Consider the following 21,322-nt stretch of genomic DNA (forward strand, 5'->3'; position numbering starts at 1 on the left):
TATAGTAATTCTTGAGCATGTACTGAGAAACTGTCAAATTATTTTCCATCGGGTCTGCATCATTTTGCATTCCTATCAGTAACATACGAGGGTTCCAATTACTGCACATTCTCATCCATGCTTGCTATTGGTTGTCTGACTGTAGTCATCCTAGTGGATATGAAGTTATAGCTCATTGTGGTTTTGATTTGCATTTCTCTAATAATATATATATATTTTTAAGATTTTGTTTATTTATTTGACAGACAGAGATCACAAGCAGGCAGAGAGGGAGGCAGAGAGAGAGGAGGAAGCAGGCTCCCCGCTGAGCAGAGAGCCTGATGCAGGGGTCCCTGGGATCCTGACCCTGGGATCATGACCCGAGCCAAAGGCAGAGGCTTTAACCCACTGAGCCACCCAGGCATCCCTCTAATTAATAACACTGGACATCTTTTCAGGTATTTCATGGCCATTAAAAAATCTTCTTTAGAGAAATGCCTATTCAACTGCATTGCTCATTTTTAAATTGAGTTTTCTTTTTGTTGTTGAATATTAAGAGTTCTTTAAGTATTCTGGATACTAAACCCTTATCAGGCATATGATTTGTAATATTCTCCAGTTATGTGGGGTGCCTTGGCATACTTTTAAATATAGCATCCCATGAAGCCAAAAGTTTTTAATTTGGATGAAGTCCAATTTACCTATTTTTCTTCTGTTGCTTGTGTTTTGGTGTCATATCCAAGAAACCATCGCCAGATCCATGGTCATGAAAATTTGCCCCTGTTTTCTTATAAGGGATTTACAGTTTTAGCTCTTATATGAGTCTTTGGTTCATTTTGAGTTAAATTTTTCCATATGATGTGAGGTAAGCGTCCAATTTCTTTTTCTTTCTTTTTTTTTTGTATGTGGATATCAAATTGTGCAAGCATCATTTATTGAAAATGATAAGGAAATGATAAATTTCCTCACTGAATAGTCTTGGCAATTTTGCTGAGAAACAATTGACAATAGACACATGCTTTTATTTTGATGCTTTCAATCCTGTTCCATCTATTTCCATTTCTATCCATGTGTTAGTACCATGTTGTTTTGATTATCATAACTTTAGAGTAAGTTTTGAAATCAGGAAGTGGTAGTTCTCCAACTTTATTCTTTTCCAAGATTGTTTTGGCAAAATGGAGTAGCTTGCAAAACTCCACATGAATTTTTGAATCAACATTTTTGCCGGGGGCGGGGGGGAAGCCTTCGGGATTTTGATAAGGATTGCTTTGAATCTGTCAATCACTTTGAACAGTATTATCATCCTAACAATACTAACCTTCCAGGGGTGCCTGGCTGGCTCCGTTAGTATAGCATGTGACTCTTGATCTTACCGTGCTAAGTTTAAGCCCCACGTTGGGCATGGGGGCTACTTAAAAAATAAATAAATAAAAAACTCTTCCAACTCATGAACATTTATGTCTCCCCCTTTACTTATGTCTTCTTTTCATTTCTTTCAATGGTATTTTGTCGTTTTTAATGTAAACATCTTGCACTGCCTTCGTTAAATTGACTTCTCAGGATTTTCTTCTTCTTGATGCTATTGTGAATGGGATTGTTTTCTTCATTTCTTTTTTAGATGAGAAATAAAACCGATTTTTATGTGACAGGTATAAAACTTTAGATGGAAATAAAACTGATTTTGGGAGCGCCTAGGTGTCTCAGTGGGTTGAGCCTCTGCCTTTGGCTCAGGTCGTGATCCCGGGGTCCTGGGATTGACCTCGCATCCGGCGGGCTCGCTGGTGGCAGGGAGCCTGCTTCCCCCTCTCTCTCTGCCTGCCTCTCTGCCTACTTGTGATCTCTGTCTGTCAAATAAATAAATGGAATCTTAAAAAAAAAAAGAAATAAAACTGATTTTTACATATTGATCTTCTATCCCACAAACAATGCTTAATTTGTTTAAATATAATTGTGCGTGTGATCTCATTACGATTTTCTATATAGAAGATTGTGTCATATGGGAAGAGATAAAACTTTCTTTCTTTCTAAACTGGCTGTCTTTTTCCTTTTTCCCCCCTACTGAATTACCCTGCTGGAATGTTCGGTATAATGTTGAAAAGAAATGGCAAGAGTAGGTATGCTTGTCTTATAAGTGATCTTCGGGGTAAACTTTGAGTCTTTCACGTCTGATTGTACTAGCTGTGTGGTTTTCCTAATTTTGCCCCTTACCAGGGTACATTCCCCCACTGTTACCACAGTGATTTTTCCCCCTAAAATGCTCAAATCATCAAGCACTCTCTTGCTTAAAATCCTTCATTGAGTTCCCATCTTCAACATCAAATCAAGTCCTTGAGCATGGCACACAGGACCCTCAAGACCTGATTTCTCTTGAGTTCTCTGATTTCATGTCCCCACACCTATTCTCTGGGGCAGATTCTACAGACATGTCATTTCTTTATACACACTGTTCCCTCTGTTTGGAGCAGAGACGCTACCTCCCTTTTGTAAAAAGTTTCTTTCCCTTTCCACATCCCATCTCCCTGCCCTTCCCACCTTCAAGTAGTCTCCATGCTGCTCCTGAGTGCATTCCATCAGCATCTGGCACACTACATTACAATCATCTCCTCACCATCTTTGCCTTCCTAAACACTGTGGGACTTTGGAAAGCAAAGACTGGAACTTTCATTTCCGTATCCTTAGCTAATATAGGACTTGGTAAATGTCTTTGGAATAAACAAAGATTCCTTTCTATTTTATTAGTGCTCAAGAATGTATATCATAAGTCCTAATAGAGGAAGATCTGGATAAGAATAAAGTCACACATTCAAAGACTCAGGAAGTTACATGTTGGGACTTAATCAGCTCAGCACCTCCAAACCCCAATCTGACAGTCATACAGATTAATTTTGCTTTCACAGTCACTTGAATAATGCATATACTTACTTCCATCAAAGAATGATATTCTACAAATCTTGGTGTTTTCTTTTCGTTCAGGTTGCCAGGAAGCTCAAAGTATTAATGCCTTACTATGTGGTGACAATTAGTCCTAGAATCTAGCATGTTTGTTTCTTCTTGATTATCCTTTGCTTTTCTAATTTTTTTAGTTTGCTTATTTATAATCTCTACACCCAACGTAGGACTCAAACTCATGACCCCAAGATCAAGAGTTGCATGCTCCACCAATTGGGCCAACTAGATACCCCTGCTTTTCTGTTTTCAATAATCTTATGAATATGTAAACATACAAATACACCAAATATATTGCATTATTTCCTGTTAGTGTAGAAGTGCAGAGATGATTAAGGTAACAATTAGTAACACAGAGTCACAGCCATTGAGACAGAATTTGCCTGCAGTTACCACGACTGCACAGCCATTGTTAGGTTGGGATCTCTTAACTGAAACCAGAAATTGGGTGGATTTCATTCATCATGGAGTGAAAAAACAAGTATTTTGTTGGCACAGAGAATTTTCGGACCCTCAAACTTCTACAACTGACTCCTTATCACTACAGAAATTTTGTATCAGAGAGCATTAAGAAGGAAAGGTAAATATTTCTGATATTCAGTGAAGTAGAGAAGCAGAGCCTGGATGAACTTGACCATCCAGTACAAGCCCCTATCTTTTCAAATGCAGAGGTGACATGCACCACTCTGAGTGCTGAGCTCCACGATTTCGTTTTCCTTCTCCCCCAGATCTAGTTGGTCACCAGGCCTGTTAGATTTTCCCCCTGGAATATTCCTCTTCCCCTTCCTTCTCATTCCCAGGTCTCCCCCTTCCTGACAGCTCTTGGCTCAGGTATGAATGTACAGGCAAGACGCCAGCATCCTCTCCAGGGTCACTGTCACCTCTTGCGACATATCCACAAGTCCTTGGCTTAGGACACGCTCAACAACTGATGTTCTCTCATGTTGCTGTATGATCACTGCTATTCTTCTGAGTAGAATCTTCTCCCCTCCCAGCATCTCCCTTATATCATCGGGCTAATTAATTCTTGCTCATTCTTCAAGTCTCAAGTTAGCTTCTTAATCAAGTTAGCTTCTCCTAATGACCCCAGTACCTCCCTATGTGCTCCCAAAGCACCCTGTTCTCATCCTAACCTCACTGCTGCCTATCTCCCTCACTAGGCTGTGAGCTCCTTAAGGTCAGGGAGTCAATATTTACCAATGAGTTCCCACATTATAAATCTGACCGACCAGAGGAGGTCTCAGGAAATGCTTATTGAATTAAAGTGAACACACCCAGCACACTGCTTAGTAAATGCATTGGAAGTGGGCCTCACTCATTACATTTTCCACAAAATGTTAGACATGGATCTCACCAACTCCCAGCAGTCTATGCTTTTTTTTTTAACCTAATCCTTCTAAATTTATTAAGTCCCTCCCACTCCTTCCCCTGATCTTTCCCTCATCTAATTAAAAAAAAAAATCCTTAATCCATTTGGATTTGACTTGGATTTGTTTTCAAACTGAAAATCAATTGTCCTAAACACCGTTTATTAAATGAACTCTTTCTTTCCTTATTCATTTGAGGTATATCTTTAGCTTTTATTAAATTCTTATAAAAATATAATTTGTTTTGGGAACTATCTCTTCTACTCCATTAGATCTGTTACCATATGGGTTTAGTTACTATTATTTTATTATTTGTTTTTTAATGTGATTCTGTTGTTCATAGTAAGAAACTAGAGAGGAATATTTTAAACATACAGATAAGTAAAGAAAAAATTAAATTACCCACAATCCCGTAATGTAGAGATAACCATAATAATCATTTTGATGTAAAAAGGGTGGCTTTCTTAGCTGATTTCCACTCCACCATCTTGCCAGATTAAGTGACATTTCTGTACTCCCCTGTGGAAGGTACTGGTTGATGTCATAGCAGGCTGAATGTTCCTGGGGGCATGTGTACTTTGTTCTCAGCATCAGTGGACTATGCTTAGCAAGAGTCAGGTGTGTTTATTCCAACATGTTATGCCAGGTGCAGTGTTTATTCTAATGGTATGATTATTTATATCACACATATTGACAAAAACAATGTGAATAAAGAGAGTAATTGCAAAGAGAACTAAGTTGAATGCTAAAGATACTAAAAATATTACTCTCGAATTATGTGTGTGTGAGAATTCTAAACAATGGAAAGAAATTATAAAAATCTGGGAGTCCATACACAGCTGGCTTCAAAAGCATGTCTAAACTCCTGATCCACTTTTATTTTTTTATTTTTTTAAGATTTTATTTATTTATTTGAGAGAGAATGAGTGAGAGAGAGCATGAGAGAGGAGAAGGTCAGAGGGAGAAGCAGACTCCCCAAGGAGCTGGGAGCCCGATGTGGGACTCGATCCTGGAAGTCCAGGATCATGACCTGAGCCGAAGGCAGTTGCTCAACCAACTGAGCCACCCAGGCGCCCTCACTTTTAAAATCCAGTATTTCACTTATCACATTTTTAGGTGGTTACATTATTGGTGTGGTTAGTGCAAAAAAAGACAACAGACAACTTCGGAGGAGTCAGTCATAAAAAAGAACTATACCTATGTCAAAGATTAGCCAATATATACTTGTATTCAAAAATTTTTTTCATTAATAACTATTCTCTTAATTAACAAAATTTTTCAATTAACTGATTAACTACCAGTGCTTACAGAATTGCATCTACTATACCATCATTTAAAAATGTATAAAAATTGATTTACATAAATGAGATCAGGCTGTCAATACTGCTTTATCCCTTTTTCATTGATTATAGATATTACAAGTCATTAAATATTACTCATTTTTAATACCTGACTAGTTACTCCTATTAAAGTTCTTTCAATGTTTCCTTCCCCAACCCCCCACCCCCATGCTTCCTTTTATTAGACATGCAAAACTATGTACCTTTTTTGACTTCCTCTTTGCAGGACTGACAGAAAACTAGCAGTTCAGTGTTATGCTCGTCCTTGGGTTTCTTACACAGCTCATCTTCCTTTCTCAGTTTTCATTTTCCTTTTCTTTTTAATTTTAATTTTGTTGTTTTATTTTGTAAGTTATGAGAATCCTTCTTGGCAGATGGACTGTAGATCAGACACAAATGCCTAAAATCCTGTCTCCAAGGATAAAGTTATATGCTAAGTATGAATGACTAAAAGCCCTTTTGTTTTGCCTTGAAGGCAATTCTACCATCATCTCTCTAGACTGACATACCTGGCCAGGGAGCCTATAACTATCTAGAAAGCTTTAAGACATCTATTGAAATTGCTGATTAAGTCCATGAAATGGTCTAATAACTTAGCTTTGCGTTTTCTGAAAACCCAAATTAAATCAAGGCGCATCTTCTATTTTTTTCAGGCTTTGAACAGTGAATGTGTAATATCAAATTGAAGGCACAAGTTACTTCTTGCTTTCACTGCTACTTGCCACCACTAAGAAATAATAGGAAGAGGCACTGATTAGTTTCGCAGCACTTGATCAGAGATCTAAGGCCAAAGATTCTCATAGCATACTGGCTTCTTTCTGAACCTTTCAACACCTGTAAGAGCTTGAGTTATATAGCTCTTTGAAACTCAAATCTCAATCTTAATTTATATATTAACCTCAAGTGCACAAACAGTATTCTTCCTGAAAGAAGTCTTATAGATTTTTATTTTCTAAAAGTGGAAATTGAACACAGAGTATACTTTCCACAGCCAAAGAGAAAAAAATTCTAGATACCTTTTAGGAGATGTGAAGCTTTTCACAAGCTCTTTAATCACTAGGTGAGCAATAGAACAAGAAATTGTGTAAATTTGCAACAGAACCGCTGAAAAAAAGAATTAAGTCTAGACTTACTAATATTCTTCAGTATGTCAAATACCTCCAGTGTTTAAGGATACCTCACAAATGTCCTATCACAACTTTTCACAAGGTGGTATAGATAAACATCTGGGGCTATCATCTGGGCATCATTCACATTTAGTAATGAAAAGCAGTCTGTAGAGCAGCTTCTCGAAGTCCAAAATTATGAAACAAATTAGGAGAGGTTTATTGGTAGTATGAAAGGTCTTCCACTTATGAACATCCCCTTCCTTAGTCCCCAGTATCATTTAAAATACAATTCATCTTAAACAAACTTGATTTTTCTAAGCTTTAATGGGGTATAGCCACTGTATAATTGAGGGCATACCACAGTTTCACAAACCCACTAACTCAGCACAGATCTAGGCTTCAAGTTATGTGCAGGGCATGGTACCAGACAAAAGTGTTTTCCATTGTAAATGTGATCCAAGAGGCTTTTTTTCTATTCTACTTAATGACTTATTCAGTTGCAACCTTAGCCTTCACAAGGCAACTCTGACCCAAGCTTGGTTAGGCAGGATGAACTTTGTACTTCTTTAGTCTGTAGCATTTTTTACTGTGTACTTCAAGGATGCTAGGACATGCTGAGAGGGGCTAGAAAGGAAGAACTGGGAAATTCTAGGGCACCCTTGCAGCATAATGACCTAATCCAAGAAGGTTGAGATGTTGCCAAGGATCACTTTCCATTGATAAGTAGAATATGCTGCCCCAAAATATGACTGTAGGATTTAAAACACGCTATCTCCCAAAATGTCATTTTGGTATATTGATCATTTTGAACTGTAGGTACTTGAAAAGTAGTAAAGAAAGTAGTAAATGCAGTAAGAGGCCTTCTCTGAACTCTCCTGATCTACCTTAAGATAGATCCTCCAAAAGGAACTCAACTGTCATCAACTCCCTTCTTCCCCATCAACCAGGGAAAAGAGATTTATCACAGTGGACAAGAAGTCAACACTACACCCAGGCAAACTTTTTCACAAACTGTCTTACCTCTCCTTTATTCTTCTAGGGGCCCACTCATCCTTCTTAAAAATCATCTCTTCTCAAAAAAAAAAAAAAAAAAAATTATCTCTTCTCCCCTAACAAAGCTACCTCACCTCCCTCCCCTTTCCCTAGTAAGATGGTATTTAAGCTTGAATTTTTTTTTTTAATATTTTATTTATTTGACAGAGAGAAATCACAAGTAGGCAGAGAGGCAGACAGAGAGAGAGGAGGAAGCAGGCTCCCCACGGAGCAGAGAGCCCAATGTGGGGCTCGATCCCAGGACCCTGGGATCATGACCTGAGCCGAAGGCAGAGGCTTTAACCCACTGAGCCACCCAGGTGCCCCTTAAGCTTGAATTTTAAGCCACCTTGGGGGGTTACTCAATTTTCCCTGGGTATCTCCCATGTATACATGAGGTATACATGTTAATACACTTCTGCATGCTTATCTCTCATTAATCTGTCTTCTGTTATGGGTGGGGGGAGGTCTCAACTAAGAATCCAGAAGGGTAGGGGGGAAATTATTTTCCTCCCTTACACTACTATTAATCACCATCCTGGGCATGGGAAAGTGTTCCAACACAGTAGACAATGACAATCTTTCCTATAAAATTTTATTTATTACATAAAAAATTCTATACATTTGTTAGACTAAAATACAGTTTTCATTATAATTCTGGCAACTGAGTCAGTACACAGAGAAAACTTAGCATTGGATCAGCACTTTTTTTTCTAGTTCATATTTCTGCACAAGAAAAACATTTCAAAGCTCCATTTCATATAGGCTCATTGTACTCTGAAGCCAGATGGAATTCCATCCAATTCAGAGCTCTTGGAAGTTAATTTCCCAGCAAGATTTGATAACTCCAGAAAGTTAATTGCTTAATATACATATTTTTAAAGTCCTCTGAGAGCATAATGCTCTGTCTATAAAGTCTGCACTGTGTCAATAATGACAGTCACAAATAGTAGGGCTACAACCGTGTCTGTGGGGCATGTGCAAGCACCTATGTGTTTGTTCCCCCACCTGAATACAGTGTAGTGACATTGGGATAAGGAAAAGCTCAAAATGACGCTAAGGTAAAGGATCCCGAACTGCAAAATTCATGGAAGGCTGAACTCTGATCCTATAGTTCATAATGGACAGACAGGACATGATACAAAAATCCATTTTGACACTATGAAATAGGATGCAAATGGCGAAAGAAAAGGACAAAGACAAAAAGGCATCAGGTTAAGAAATATGTGGCACCACAACATATTTCTCATGCTGGATCACACAACAGTGAGTGATCGAGACACACTGATGCGTGTATTCTATTCCTATCACCCCATCCATACCCTGGGCTGGGTCGGACACTGGATATAAGCCTCAGAGCCTGAGAGATCAGAGCAGGTCCCTATTGCACTGACTCATCTTAAAGCTCGGCTGCCTATTCTAGGAGTTCTACTCTACACGCCCAAAGTTCAGATGGGCTGTGCCAGCAAGTACTTAAAGTTGGACCTTTGGTCTGCAGAAGATATGCTTTTGTCTTTGGTTGTTTTTCCAGAGCCCCTGTGATTTTGTTAGGTGCCCTCCATACTTTTCTCCCTACTTTTTGGTTGGTTGGTTGTAATGTTTTTCCTCCTATAAACAGATCAGCTAACAACCCACTAAAGTTATTTCATTGGGTACAAGACCTATTTGAAGTGCATTCGGTGGTCAAGAATATTCTGAGACAATACCATTGAAACTTCTTTTCATTATGGAGCCCCTATTACCCTTTTATAGGAAGGAAGAAGTCAGAAAACCTCAGCAACATAATATAATCTTGTAGCACTAAGGCAGCATAGAAGAAAGGTAACTTTCCCTGTGCTTAGTCCCAAAAATCAAAAACAAGAGGAGCCAAAAAGAACTTCTGAGCACACACTACTACCAGATGATGGAGAAAATTCACTTAGGAGTCTCTGTCTCAAACCATCAGCCCCTGACACTGTCCTATTATTGTCTCATTCCTGTGAGGTATCTAACACAATTTATGAATCCTGGCCTGGTGATCAACATGGTAAATAGAGAGAGTGCTCACATTTTCTAGTGGCAGGTAGAATGGTCCGTGGGATGCTGGCGGGAGCTTCCTCTCTGTTCCATGCCCATTTACTCAAGTCTTCTTTTCGGTCCTTATTTTTACTCACACAGAATGATTTAACACAAATTCGTGAAAAAAATAACTAACTCAAACTATATTCCAATCGGACAGGAAGGGTAGATCAGATTCAGATGGGAGGATCAGAACATTCTAAGTCATACACGTCTACAACAAAAGGAATGTCAAATGCAGATACTTAAACTGGACTTAGGACCTTTTTCACCTGTTATGGGAATTTCCACCCACGGTCTCTCCATTTGCTACTGTAGAAGGTTCATTAAAGCTCTTCTGGAGGTGTGGGGTGGGGGAGGAAGCTGACTCCCTTTTCTTCTCCAGCCAGTTAGGAGATTCCCACTGCTTTCTTCAGCTTGAAAATGTAAGTAAGGGTTTGATGTCTGACTACAAATCATGACTCACTGGAATCAAATCTTAAAAGAATTTCAAACTCTTTAAGGATTTCTGCCTGCTCTTTTTTTAAGGGTCCTGAGGGCCCTCCATGTCGATGCAGCACGCTTACCTAATAGTAGGGTTGAGATGTGAAGAAATCCACATGCTTCCCTAAAGAAGCCAGGATGGATGCAGGGGACTGGAGGTACAGTCTCATTGGCAGAGTGGCCAAAGGCTCAAAAACAGTCAAAACAAAGAAACATCTCCCTGGTGTAACTAGAAAGAAAAACAACTTTTGAATTCCCTTCCTCCCACCCCCCAGCATCTGCTCCTCCAACTTTCCACTAAAATATTGTCAACTGTAAACTACACTGAGTTTGCTAATTTCTCATCATCTTCAACTGTTCTTGGTCACGATGACTGATGATGTATTTTTGGACAGTGATCTACTGATAGCATTTGTCATATTTGAGAAACAAAAAAGAATGCGGTGTTTTGGTGGATGAATAATTGTAAGGATTCCTTCCTTATTCACTTCTTGGATTTTTTTGTCCACTGCAAATAACTGGGTAGCTTGCCAAAATCCCTCCCCAACACACCCCACCACACCTCCAAGGAATGAAATCTTACTCTTGAAGATTCAATGTTGAACATTTTCTTACTCCTTCAGATTAGGTGGTTTCTGTTTCCAAAGCTAGTACTAAATCAAAGTCTTCAGGTTATACAAATAATTCCAAGTTAGAAGTCAGTAAGTACCATATTAGAAGTATTTTTAGTGGAGGCCCAATCACTACTTTATTTCAAAACATGTTATCAAACCAACTTTAGGGCAGCCTTTGATTTGTGTGTGTTAGGCCTTAAGGGGATGGTGGGTTAGAGGCTGGCAGATAGAGGGTCCTGAAATTCAATTGCCATTTCAAATGTTCATAAATGTGCTATGTGCTTTTGAGAGAAAGATAGTCCATTACTTTCATAAGCTTCTCAAAGGGGCCCATAGTTCTCTCAAAAGATTAAGAACCTGCTTAATATTAAATATTAAATTCAGGTCTTAGCAAGTAAAACTGAGAAATTTTTGAAACATTTGGGAGTTACAGTGTTTTCATATTCAGCTAGATCTTAACTTGACCTTGAGTAACCTAAAAGCTTCATAATTCCAAATGCCCTGGCCTGGAGTATTTATTCCTCAGGAAATCATTTTAGTTGTAAAACTTGAGTATCAAAATGGAATAAAATTGCCTAATATTTTGGTTCCTAATAATTTTATATCTTTTCCACAAATTTACTAATGAGTTCCTTAGAAAATATCAAACTTAAACCCTTTCCATGTAATTTATAAAAGTGATCATTGTTTATGCAATACTGAAACTGAAACACCATTTGCCATTTTTAATGCATATAAAAATCCTGAAGATGGGAAGGAAAGTACTATAGTATTTCTATAGAAAGGTTTTCCATAGAAATCCTCAAATTCAAAAACTTTGCATTGAAGCCTTCTATAAGAAAGTTGTTTTAAAAGTTTTGAATCTTGGATTAAAGTTTTCTCTTAAAATGTGGAGAGTAAGAATTTGGCTCACGGGGCGCCTGGGTGGCTCAGCGGGTTAAAGCCTCTGCCTTCGGCTCAGGTCATGATCCCAGGGTCCTGGGATCGAGCCCCGCATCGGGCTCTCTGCTTGGCTGGGAGCCTGCTTCCTCCTCTCTCTCTCTCTCTGCCTGCCTCTCTGCCTACTTGTAATCTCTATCTGTCAAAAGAATAAATCTTTAAAAAAAAAAAAAAAAGAATTTGGCTCACATTTATGAAAACTGAATGGGGCAAGTGTGCTATTTTAAACTGACAAGTGTATACAACAGAGTTAGTTTTTTGTTTTGTTTTCTGAAGTTTGTTACAAGCATTAGATTTTTCTCTTGGCACATTCAAGGGTCCTGCTTTCAAAATTTAGGCTATGTGCCGCTAATAAAAAATGAGCTAATTTCAAAAACAACCACTGTATTTGAACAGTGCCTACTTTTCAAAAGGGCTAAGATGCATCCTGAGTACACAAAGATACATGAATATGCATTTAAAGCAAAAGGCAGTCTATGCTGTGAATTTGTAATACACAAATCTCTGCTTTATGTGTATTTACTTATGAACCTGCAATTTTCCAATATATATTCACAGACCACGTCTTAACAACTCTAGGCAAGCCCTTAGAGTGCACTCCTATCTGTCAGATGGAATATATGAAAAGAATACAGAAATTAACTCTGGCAGGTGCATTTATAAGCCTCCAGACTCTCAGGATTTTTTTTTTTTTAAGTAGCAATAAAAAAGCAGTAGAGAACTTATTGAAAGGTGAAAGCTTAAAGACTTTCTGAAGGTAACGTCTCATAGGCTACATTAAGGCTACTGGAAACTCCAGAAATATAAATGAGAAGGTTACTGACCAAAGACAAAATAAAATGCTTAGGTCAACATAATTGGCAGCTCTGGTTTTGGGACTGACCCCACAGTCCTATTCTGCAGTTGCGGTGGTTTAGGGGTCGGGGGAGATCTCCTGAAATGGCCTTTATTAGCTGGTACTGGCGCACGGTGGAAATGGCTGAAATTTGGGGGGCACTGATATGCCCTGATAATTCGGTGCCCATAGTTCTGGTGGTAGAAGCATTACTCTGGTATAAAGCAGCAGGTCAGCAGCAGGATAAAGGAAGGGGTCATCTCTTCACTACTCCCTACTGGGATGAAGTCCTGAAACTGCCCTGGAAAGACAAGGGCCCTTGGCAGATACCAAGGTCAATGGTATTGGCAATTGGCAGCTTAATGCTCTTTGCTGAAAAAAGAAAATAGAAGAGTAAGGGAACATCTCTACAAAGAAAAAAAAAAACCAAAACTTATTTCCAGCATAATTTTAAAAGAGACTCAGTGAGTACCTCTTCTCCAACCATTACGGAAAAAGTTTGGGGACCAGCACACAGTTAAGCTACTTAAATTGCGGTAACACAGAACTTAATCATGCTATAGGATAGGATAAAAGCTCTAATCCTAAACATTAAGCATTGCATTAAATGGTTTAAAGGAACAACCTGCTTTGAGCTCTGCTCATCTATGCAAGGATTATATAATCTCAATGCCCTAGTTAAATTCCTATTGTTTACTGGTTAAGCCTCCCCTAGAAGATGGGTTTCTTGGATTTATACTAAAATATTACCTTTTCCCTTTCATTTTATATGACTGCAGCGCTTCCTCTTGAGGCAGGAGCCTGCAAAGTCTAAATCAGGTACCAGAGCCTTCTGCTGATGGCAGAACCCAGTGATGCTTGGGTCCCCACGATCACCACTTCCACTGGAGGACCTTAACTGTACTCTGGAGATGTCAGCACTGAACACGACTTTGAAGATCCACCACAGAAAAAGACAGACCACAACACAGAGTCAATGGCTTCTAAAATTATTCAGGTCACCACATATCACAGATAATTTTTGTTCTTCATCTATTCTTCTCACTTGGGCAGAAGATGGAGGCAGTGAGCACTGAATAGCAGTAAGGCAGCCCAGAGCTAGCTGAAGGATGACTCGCAATGAATGAAAGAGGCAGCAGGAATATCCAAACATAACTTCAAAACATTGAAATATTGCTAAAAAGCCTCTGTGAGGCTTTATAAAATGTATCAAGGAATGAAGCTCATATGAGAGTGATATTCTCTATATTAAATATCTCTCTGTATGTGCCTGGGTAACACATATATGCAGAGAAGCATATATCTACCTATGTGGCACACATTTACTTAGGGAAAACAGCCTGGCAATTAATTTGGAACTCAAATGACATGGTTACACATAGATCATAATTTCTAAACACAATGTTAGTAAAACAAAATTTATTTGTAAAACAGGACCTGTTATATAAAATGGCACACGATCAAGTTATACAAAAATACAAAATTTCTTTCTGATTACAGTTCTAGTTGCAAATGATAATTAGAAAGCATTCCTGGTGGTTTCCAAATAGCTGAGATTGCGAGCAAATGGAACAGGGGAGCAGCGAGAGTCCGTGATGCTGGGATGTCCAAGTGAGTAGAACCTAATTTCCAAAATTCAAGACTTCCATCAGGTCACTTTGGAGGGACATCTAAAATAGCTAGCTCCTAGAATGTCTTCTGTTCTGATACTCATCTTGCAAACTTTTTCCAATCCTAAATTTAGTTCCCAATGTCTCTTAATGTCCAAAATCTGTGTGGCTATGAAACAGAGGGTATTCTGAATTTTCGTACATGATTTGCTCTCTCATCTATTTGGATAATTGTTAGTTACACAATTATGTTTATTCCATTTCAGAGGATACAAAAAGAGTACAATGATACTATCTGGCGATGTTAGATGTTAACTTCTGGAGGATTATTGTTTCAAAATAGCTATTCTCACAATGTTGGTTTCCCAGGTCTTGCCAAGATAAGAGCTCTTAACTGTGTGTGTTTTGTTTTGTTGTTGTTGTTTTTTTTAATCCAGACTCTTATTGCAAATATTCTGAAAAATCAGAAATATTACATGAGCTTTCAAAAGAAACCAAGGCATTTAGCAAATTTTAGCCTAGCTAGAGTAAAGAACACGGATACTTAAAAAAAAAAGAGAAAAAAATACAATTTACCTTTTGCAGCAATTTAAAGGTCTAACCCTTTGAAAGTAAGCACATGAGCAAACCGCTGCTTATTAAGCCCTAGTGACATTAATCATTAATTGTATGCATTTCCATAATACCGGTCTAATTCATTGTCTACTTCTGATAAGAGGCAATGCTTTCTTTCAAAAGATTCTTCTTCCATGGAATGATAAAATGCTGAGGCTTTTTTTTTTTGTACAGAGCCTGTATTTAGTGCAATAAGTTTAAAAAATCTGCTCTGAAATATTTACTTTACATTAACAAAAATAGCTTTTTTTAAAAAAATCGTAACAAAAAGGAGTTATCGCATAAACAGATCATGAATTATTCTTAGCAAATTACACTTTTTTTTTCCTTAAAGCATTCACCATTACAATAAGCAGAACAATGGAATATTAGCCATTCATATCTGGTAAGCTTCAGGAATAAAAAAGAAAAACGAGAGACAAAAAAAACCCCAAACCCATTCCCGAACAAAAAAAATATTCAACACTTGAGGATCAAAACATAACCAATTCTTCAGTTAAACATTGTAGAATTCTGGATACTTAATGAATTGCAGAGGAGAGGAGCACCTGCCAGTATGGTTTCATATTTTACAGCAAATATTTGAATAAAATTGCCACTTAGCCTGGAATCACTGAAGTTCCTTAGGAGCAGAAGCCCAAGCACTGGGATTTGCAATGCTTTGTGTTCCATGTTTCTCTCCCTTTTTTATTCCTCCCAGCATTAGTTAATCTGCAAATCAATACATGGAAACTTAAAGGCTAAAGTCGCTGGGCGCCCCAGCTTCCCTTCAAATCAGTCACACCAATGTGTGGAGGGTGCTACTAAAGTAAGAAAGAAAGACAAACTATAAGAACAAAGTTTGCATAAGAAAGATTATCTACCCTTTTCTTTTTAACCTACTCTCTTATAGAAGCTTAGGGTAAACTACAAATACCTGAGGAGTTGGTTACTTTTTAATGTTGGCTGACAAATGCATGAGCTATTATGAAAATTCCCATATTGAGTCCACTAGAATGTTTCTAAAAGTAAAATGACATGGCTTCTTTGATTGGGGAAAACTGATTGGAGTATCTCCTTATGTATCTGAAAGCATATGCCTAGTCTCGTCCCGCTAGGACTTATGCATCAGTAAAGTAAGACCTTGATTTTTATGCACACATCAGGGAAATCACCCCTGAATAAACTTTAGACAGAGAATTCGGTACAATCATTTTACCTAATTTAAATAATTAAAGTTAAAATCTCCTCTAAGTTATTAAAAATGTTAATCAGATATGAATCTTAACATTTCCATTAAGACAATTACAATTGAAAACATTAAATGACGGCAGTTGCCTTGTAAAAGCCACCCGTATGAAAGGAGTACATGTTTGACAAAAATAAGCATAAAAAAGGTATTAAATCCCTGTTCCTTTTCTCTGATTTTGGCTGATTATGTGTGTGTGTGTATATACATATACATATATATACACACATACATATACATATATACACACACCCACACACACAAATACATAGTTATGTGTATATATTGTTTTGGAATGTCAATGGGTTCCGTAACGGTCGGCTAGGTTCAAGCAGAACTTGCTCCCGAAGCCTAGAAAACAAAGTCATACAAAGTAGAATCTTAGACAATTACCATTAAAAGGAGATCATGAACGATGTTACAAATACATAGATGGTCACAAGCGGCAACAAAGTAAAATGGATTGAGAGCCCTTCTCCCCAAACCTATATTCCAGGGCCTGCAATTCCTATGAATGTGGAAAGTCACACTTCTGGGTAAGCTCTGAGATATGCAGAGAATACGTCTCCTGCCTATGTTGCTGCAGTGTCCAGGTTTCCCCCCTCTCTTCCCTCTATAAATTCTTTCCCATAGGCAGAAGGCTGGAGTGTCTCCTTCTTTAACTTCTACATCACATGTGATCAATTTTTCTAAAATAATTTTCAGAGATGTATAGAGTGACCTCACAAACCTTCGAAGTTTCCTAAACTAGTGAGTTTTTCTCAAAAAAAAGAAAAGAAAAGAAAAGAAAAAAGTCCATGAGGAAAACTGGAAATACTTATATTTCGTTCAATGATTCCCTGTCAAAAAGGAAATTTAAAAGCTCATTTTTTTCCCTGAACATTATTCTATAGGCTAAAAGTAAATTCTAAAGTAAAATATCCCACTAAGAAAGAAGATAGACCAGTGAACTTAAACAGCAGGTTGTACAGATACGGCAAAATAGGTATGATGCTTTCATAGAACTTTCATCTATGGGAATAACATGTAAATTAAAACAAGCAAATACAAATAAGCAATACTAAATTCTACCAATCCCCAAACTTTAATGAGGAATTTCTCAGCTAATTATTTAGGAATACATCCAATATGGTAGTCAACTCTTACCATGCTAATGGAAAAGAGGGATAAGAATTAGAGGTATTGTTTATGCTTAAAGTATTTAACTACCCTGCGAGCAATATCTCAAATTCTCTCCTGCAAAGTTTTTAAGCCATATAAAAACAGCATTCTTAGGGATCAAATGCTGTAATGTCCAAAGCACCAGAAGAACAATGCACATAAAAGAGAGATTTCGGGACAGAGTGGGAGAGTTTTGTCACTAATTTGCAAGCAATGAGCTGATGAACAATATAAAATAAAAGCAAAAAATGAATGAAGATTTTAAAGCAGTGATTGAGTTAAGGGACAATAATTTAAAACTGAAAGCAGTATTAGGGGAAAAAATCTTTCAAGTTCTTGGCTTCTGGTAGAATGCCACATAAATTGGGCAATTCTATTATTATTACCTATGAATTAGGGTTTCGGGGAGAGAAGGCATACTTGCCATCTGTCTACCACAACTTAATCTCTCACTAAAGAATAATGCAAAAATACATGCTAATTCATGGTTCAAACTAAGCTAGTGTAGACCTCCAAATATTTCTCCCGTTGGAAAAATGACTATTACTGACCAATGATTTAATAGAAGTGCCAACCACTGGAAAGACAGAAAGTGGTAGGGAGAAGAGGGTTTACATTTTAAGATTTTATATTTTACATTTTTAAAGTTATAGGCTGGGAACCTTATTTACTGAACAAGTAAGATAAGCCAAGAATGACATGAAGAAAGCCTTCCTCATTTACCCATGCCACCAGAAGGTTGGCAAAAATTTTTACTGCTTTCTCCTTTGGCCAGTGTCAAGTAAGAGGGATATAGAAAGGGAAGGGAAGGCAAGTAACCAGACCATGAACATTGCTGATGGTGCCTCTTGCCCATTCAGTGCAGTTCTGGCTAATGCATGCTTAAAACTAAGAGCTCTACATCCTTTTACTTAAAATTAGAGTGATCTATACCTTGGGAATTAAACATTGAAGGTTTGACTTTATAATCATCAGTGTTATTAAAAGCAACACCAAAATAGGCCCTGGAAGGGGGTTATGGAGGAAAGAGTTTATATCTAAACATTCTGCTGAGGCTTCAATTTAGGTTGAATATGCAATTATTTTGCATATTCATATGCATATACATATAGCCTCCCCCACGACCCGCTCTGCAACCTTAAATGAACCCATTTCCTTTACTCTTATATACTTAAATGGGCTTGTTTTACATTATGTATTTCTCCAGATGGAGACCTATGAAATCAACCACTTACTAAACTAGAAAGAGGAGTCTTCATCTCATGCTTTTGGACCTTATGTGCAATGGGAAGTCACGTTATTTAAAATGTACTATTTAAGGAGGTAGGCAATTATATAATATTTTGAAGTCACATGCTCTTTAAGGACAATACATTTGTAAAATAAGCAGTAATTACACATATATGTGTGAGAGACATCTGTCATTATGCAGAGGTGAGAATATCTGTGGGAAAAGCAACTCAGGATTTTCTTATGCTGACTGAGTTGCTTTTTGTCAAACGGAAGTGCAGTACTTATAATACATATGTATCCCTGACCAGAGATAATTTATCCTTCTCACAATCAAGCTGAGGTTAGAGAAGACCCGGTTGTCTTACTGAGCGGGGAATGTGAGTGTTGATGGAAATAACCTTGTCTCCTACTGAAAAACAGCTGAAGAAACAAAGAAAGTACAATCCAGGCAACAGAAGAAAAAGTCAGCGAGGGATAAAAGACAGCAACAGAAACAAACCAATATTAAAAACGTGGGAGATATGAATTTTAGCAAGTTGAAAGGAATTATTATCACCTTCCAAAAATGACAAAAATCAAACTGTCAGTTCAAGTGTGCAACCAAATGTTCAGTCTCATGAAAACCAAACACTGACAGTTAAAAAGGAAAAAACAAACAAAACAAAACAAAGACCCTCCACCCGAGAAATGGCAATTTTACTTAAGGGACAGAAACAGTCACCCTCTACCAGGAGCACTGGAAAAGACACTGTTCCTTTCAGCTTACTTTTACAGAAGGTGGTCTCAGTTGTGACAAGAGTTCTGCCATCCAAGTGATGGGTAAACACACAAACAGAAAGAGCAGCACATCCTGCGTGATACATATAACAACAGCTTCTCCCGAAGACGTGCAGTCAGTGAAGACAGAGAGAGAGAGGAAGTGAAAATGAAACTCTTGGAGGCCGGCCACCTCCTCATCTCCACCTACCATCGGTTTCAGCTCTCTGGCATCAGCAACGCCTCCCTTACCAGCTTCTTTCATTGCTTTCCTACTGTTTTCCACAAACTCCTGCAAAATAGGGACCAAATGGCATAAATTCTTAGGTCCTTCAGATTGGGTTGGTAGATGAACCTAAGGAGCGTTTACATTTTGGATTCAATGTTAGTAAAGGGATGGCCTAAAAACATAGCAATCAATGATAGTATCACTACACAGGAGCTGCTAAGTTGGTGTGGGTAGGCAGCAATGTCAAGATAAAATCTTTTTTCCATACATTCACTGGGACCATCTCACTCAGGCTTAGAGAGAGAATGTTACTTCTATTTGGAAGAGAAAATACCTAATTATTTTTAAGAGGACTATTTTCCCATAGATTATTGTTTTATTTCTTGTTTTACTTTTTCCATATCAAGATTAAAGGGAATAACAAAGACTATTTTACTCCAGAAGGCCTGTCTTTAAAATAACTCTAGAAGGTAAAAGAAAGCATCGATACTAAGCCCAGATACTGTTTTTACCAAACCATAAATAAGTTACTTAAAAAAAAAAAAAGTCTATTTGGCTTTGAAATTACTCCATAAAGCAGGAAGACAGGAAGTTACAACCAGAACCTGTGGTCGAAAAGTAGTCAAAATGGGATTGTACCCTGAAGGAAACATCTCTATCTTGTCAAAGTTTATGGAGCACTTCTCTATTCAATGTACTCATCATTCTTAGAAAAGAAAACTAGAAGAAGAAAAAGTGTATTTTTTTTACTCAACTTTTGATCAGAGGTTTAAAAAGTAAAACCAAGTAATTCTTCTTCTTCTTCTTTTTTAAGATTTTATCTAAACCCACTGTGGGGCTCAAAATTACAACTCTGAGATCAAGAGTCACATGTTCTATCTGTGACTGAGCCACGCAGGCATCCCCAAATTCTTCCAAATGCCTTGATCAAAAAGGAGATGGAATGCTCACAAGTCAAATTCCATCATGAAAACAACCAGTTAGAATTACAGTATAGACATTATGGAAATGTCCAAAATGTAGTTGATGGTGTTCTCAGTGAAAGATATTCAGTATTAAATACATCAGCTAAATCATTTGGAATTTTTGTGACTGGGAGGGAAAAAAAAGGGAATCGATTTTATTTATTGACACATTTATTTATTTATTTATTTATAAGATTTTATTTATTTACTTGAGAGAGAGACAGACAGAACATGAGAACGGAGGGTTAGAGGGAGACGCAGACTCCCTGCAGAGCAGGGAGCCCAATGTGGGACTCGATCCTGGGACTCCAGGATCATGACCTGAGCCGAAGGCAGTCACTTAACCAACTGAGCCACCCAGGCTCCCCGACACATTTATTTTATTTTAATTTTTATATTTTTATTTTTTAAAAGATTTTATTTATTTATTTGACAGAGATCATGAGTAGACAGAGAGGCAGGCAGAGAAGGGGGCGGTAGCAGGCTCCCCGCTGAGCAGAGAGCCCAATGTGGGGCTCGATCCCAGGACTCTGGGACCTGAGCTGAAGGCAGAGGCTTTAACCCACTGAGTCACCCAGGCGCCCCCCGACATATTTATTTTAGACTTAACTTGATAAACCATGCTCCTGGAAGAGGACTTGTTATCTCAGTGTCTAATGTTCAGTCTTCAACATTACCCACCCTTCAGATAGGAATATTTCACAGCTTACTAGCAAAGTACTATTATTAAGTATCCTTAATTTGGTACCATTTGACAGTGATAACAGTATTTGAACCATTTAAGTATGATTTCTAAATTTTAAAAAAATTTCTACTGAGATTC

General features: G+C 37.8%; 1 protein-coding gene across 3 annotated transcripts in view; it reads right to left on the minus strand.

Annotated features, from left to right (window-relative positions):
- SLC44A1 (solute carrier family 44 member 1) overlaps positions 1-21,322 on the minus strand; it is a 199,739-nt gene that overhangs the window by 30,271 nt on the left and 148,146 nt on the right. Inside the window, exons 15-16 of one of the 3 annotated variants that reach the window (XM_046022433.1) lie at positions 19,517-19,597; positions 14,107-16,506 (exon numbers count right to left, since the gene is read on the minus strand). In XM_046022433.1, the coding sequence (XP_045878389.1) occupies positions 16,483-16,506; positions 19,517-19,597 (105 nt within the window). In that variant the 3' untranslated portion in view covers positions 14,107-16,482. Of the gene's footprint in view, positions 1-14,106; positions 16,507-19,132; positions 19,598-21,322 lie in introns of those variants that run through there. The other 2 variants (XM_046022434.1, XM_046022432.1) reach the window with 2 other exon arrangements.

The sequence above is a fragment of the Meles meles genome, chromosome 11 (genome assembly GCF_922984935.1).
Source record: "Meles meles chromosome 11, mMelMel3.1 paternal haplotype, whole genome shotgun sequence".
Lineage (NCBI taxonomy): Eukaryota > Metazoa > Chordata > Mammalia > Carnivora > Mustelidae > Meles > Meles meles.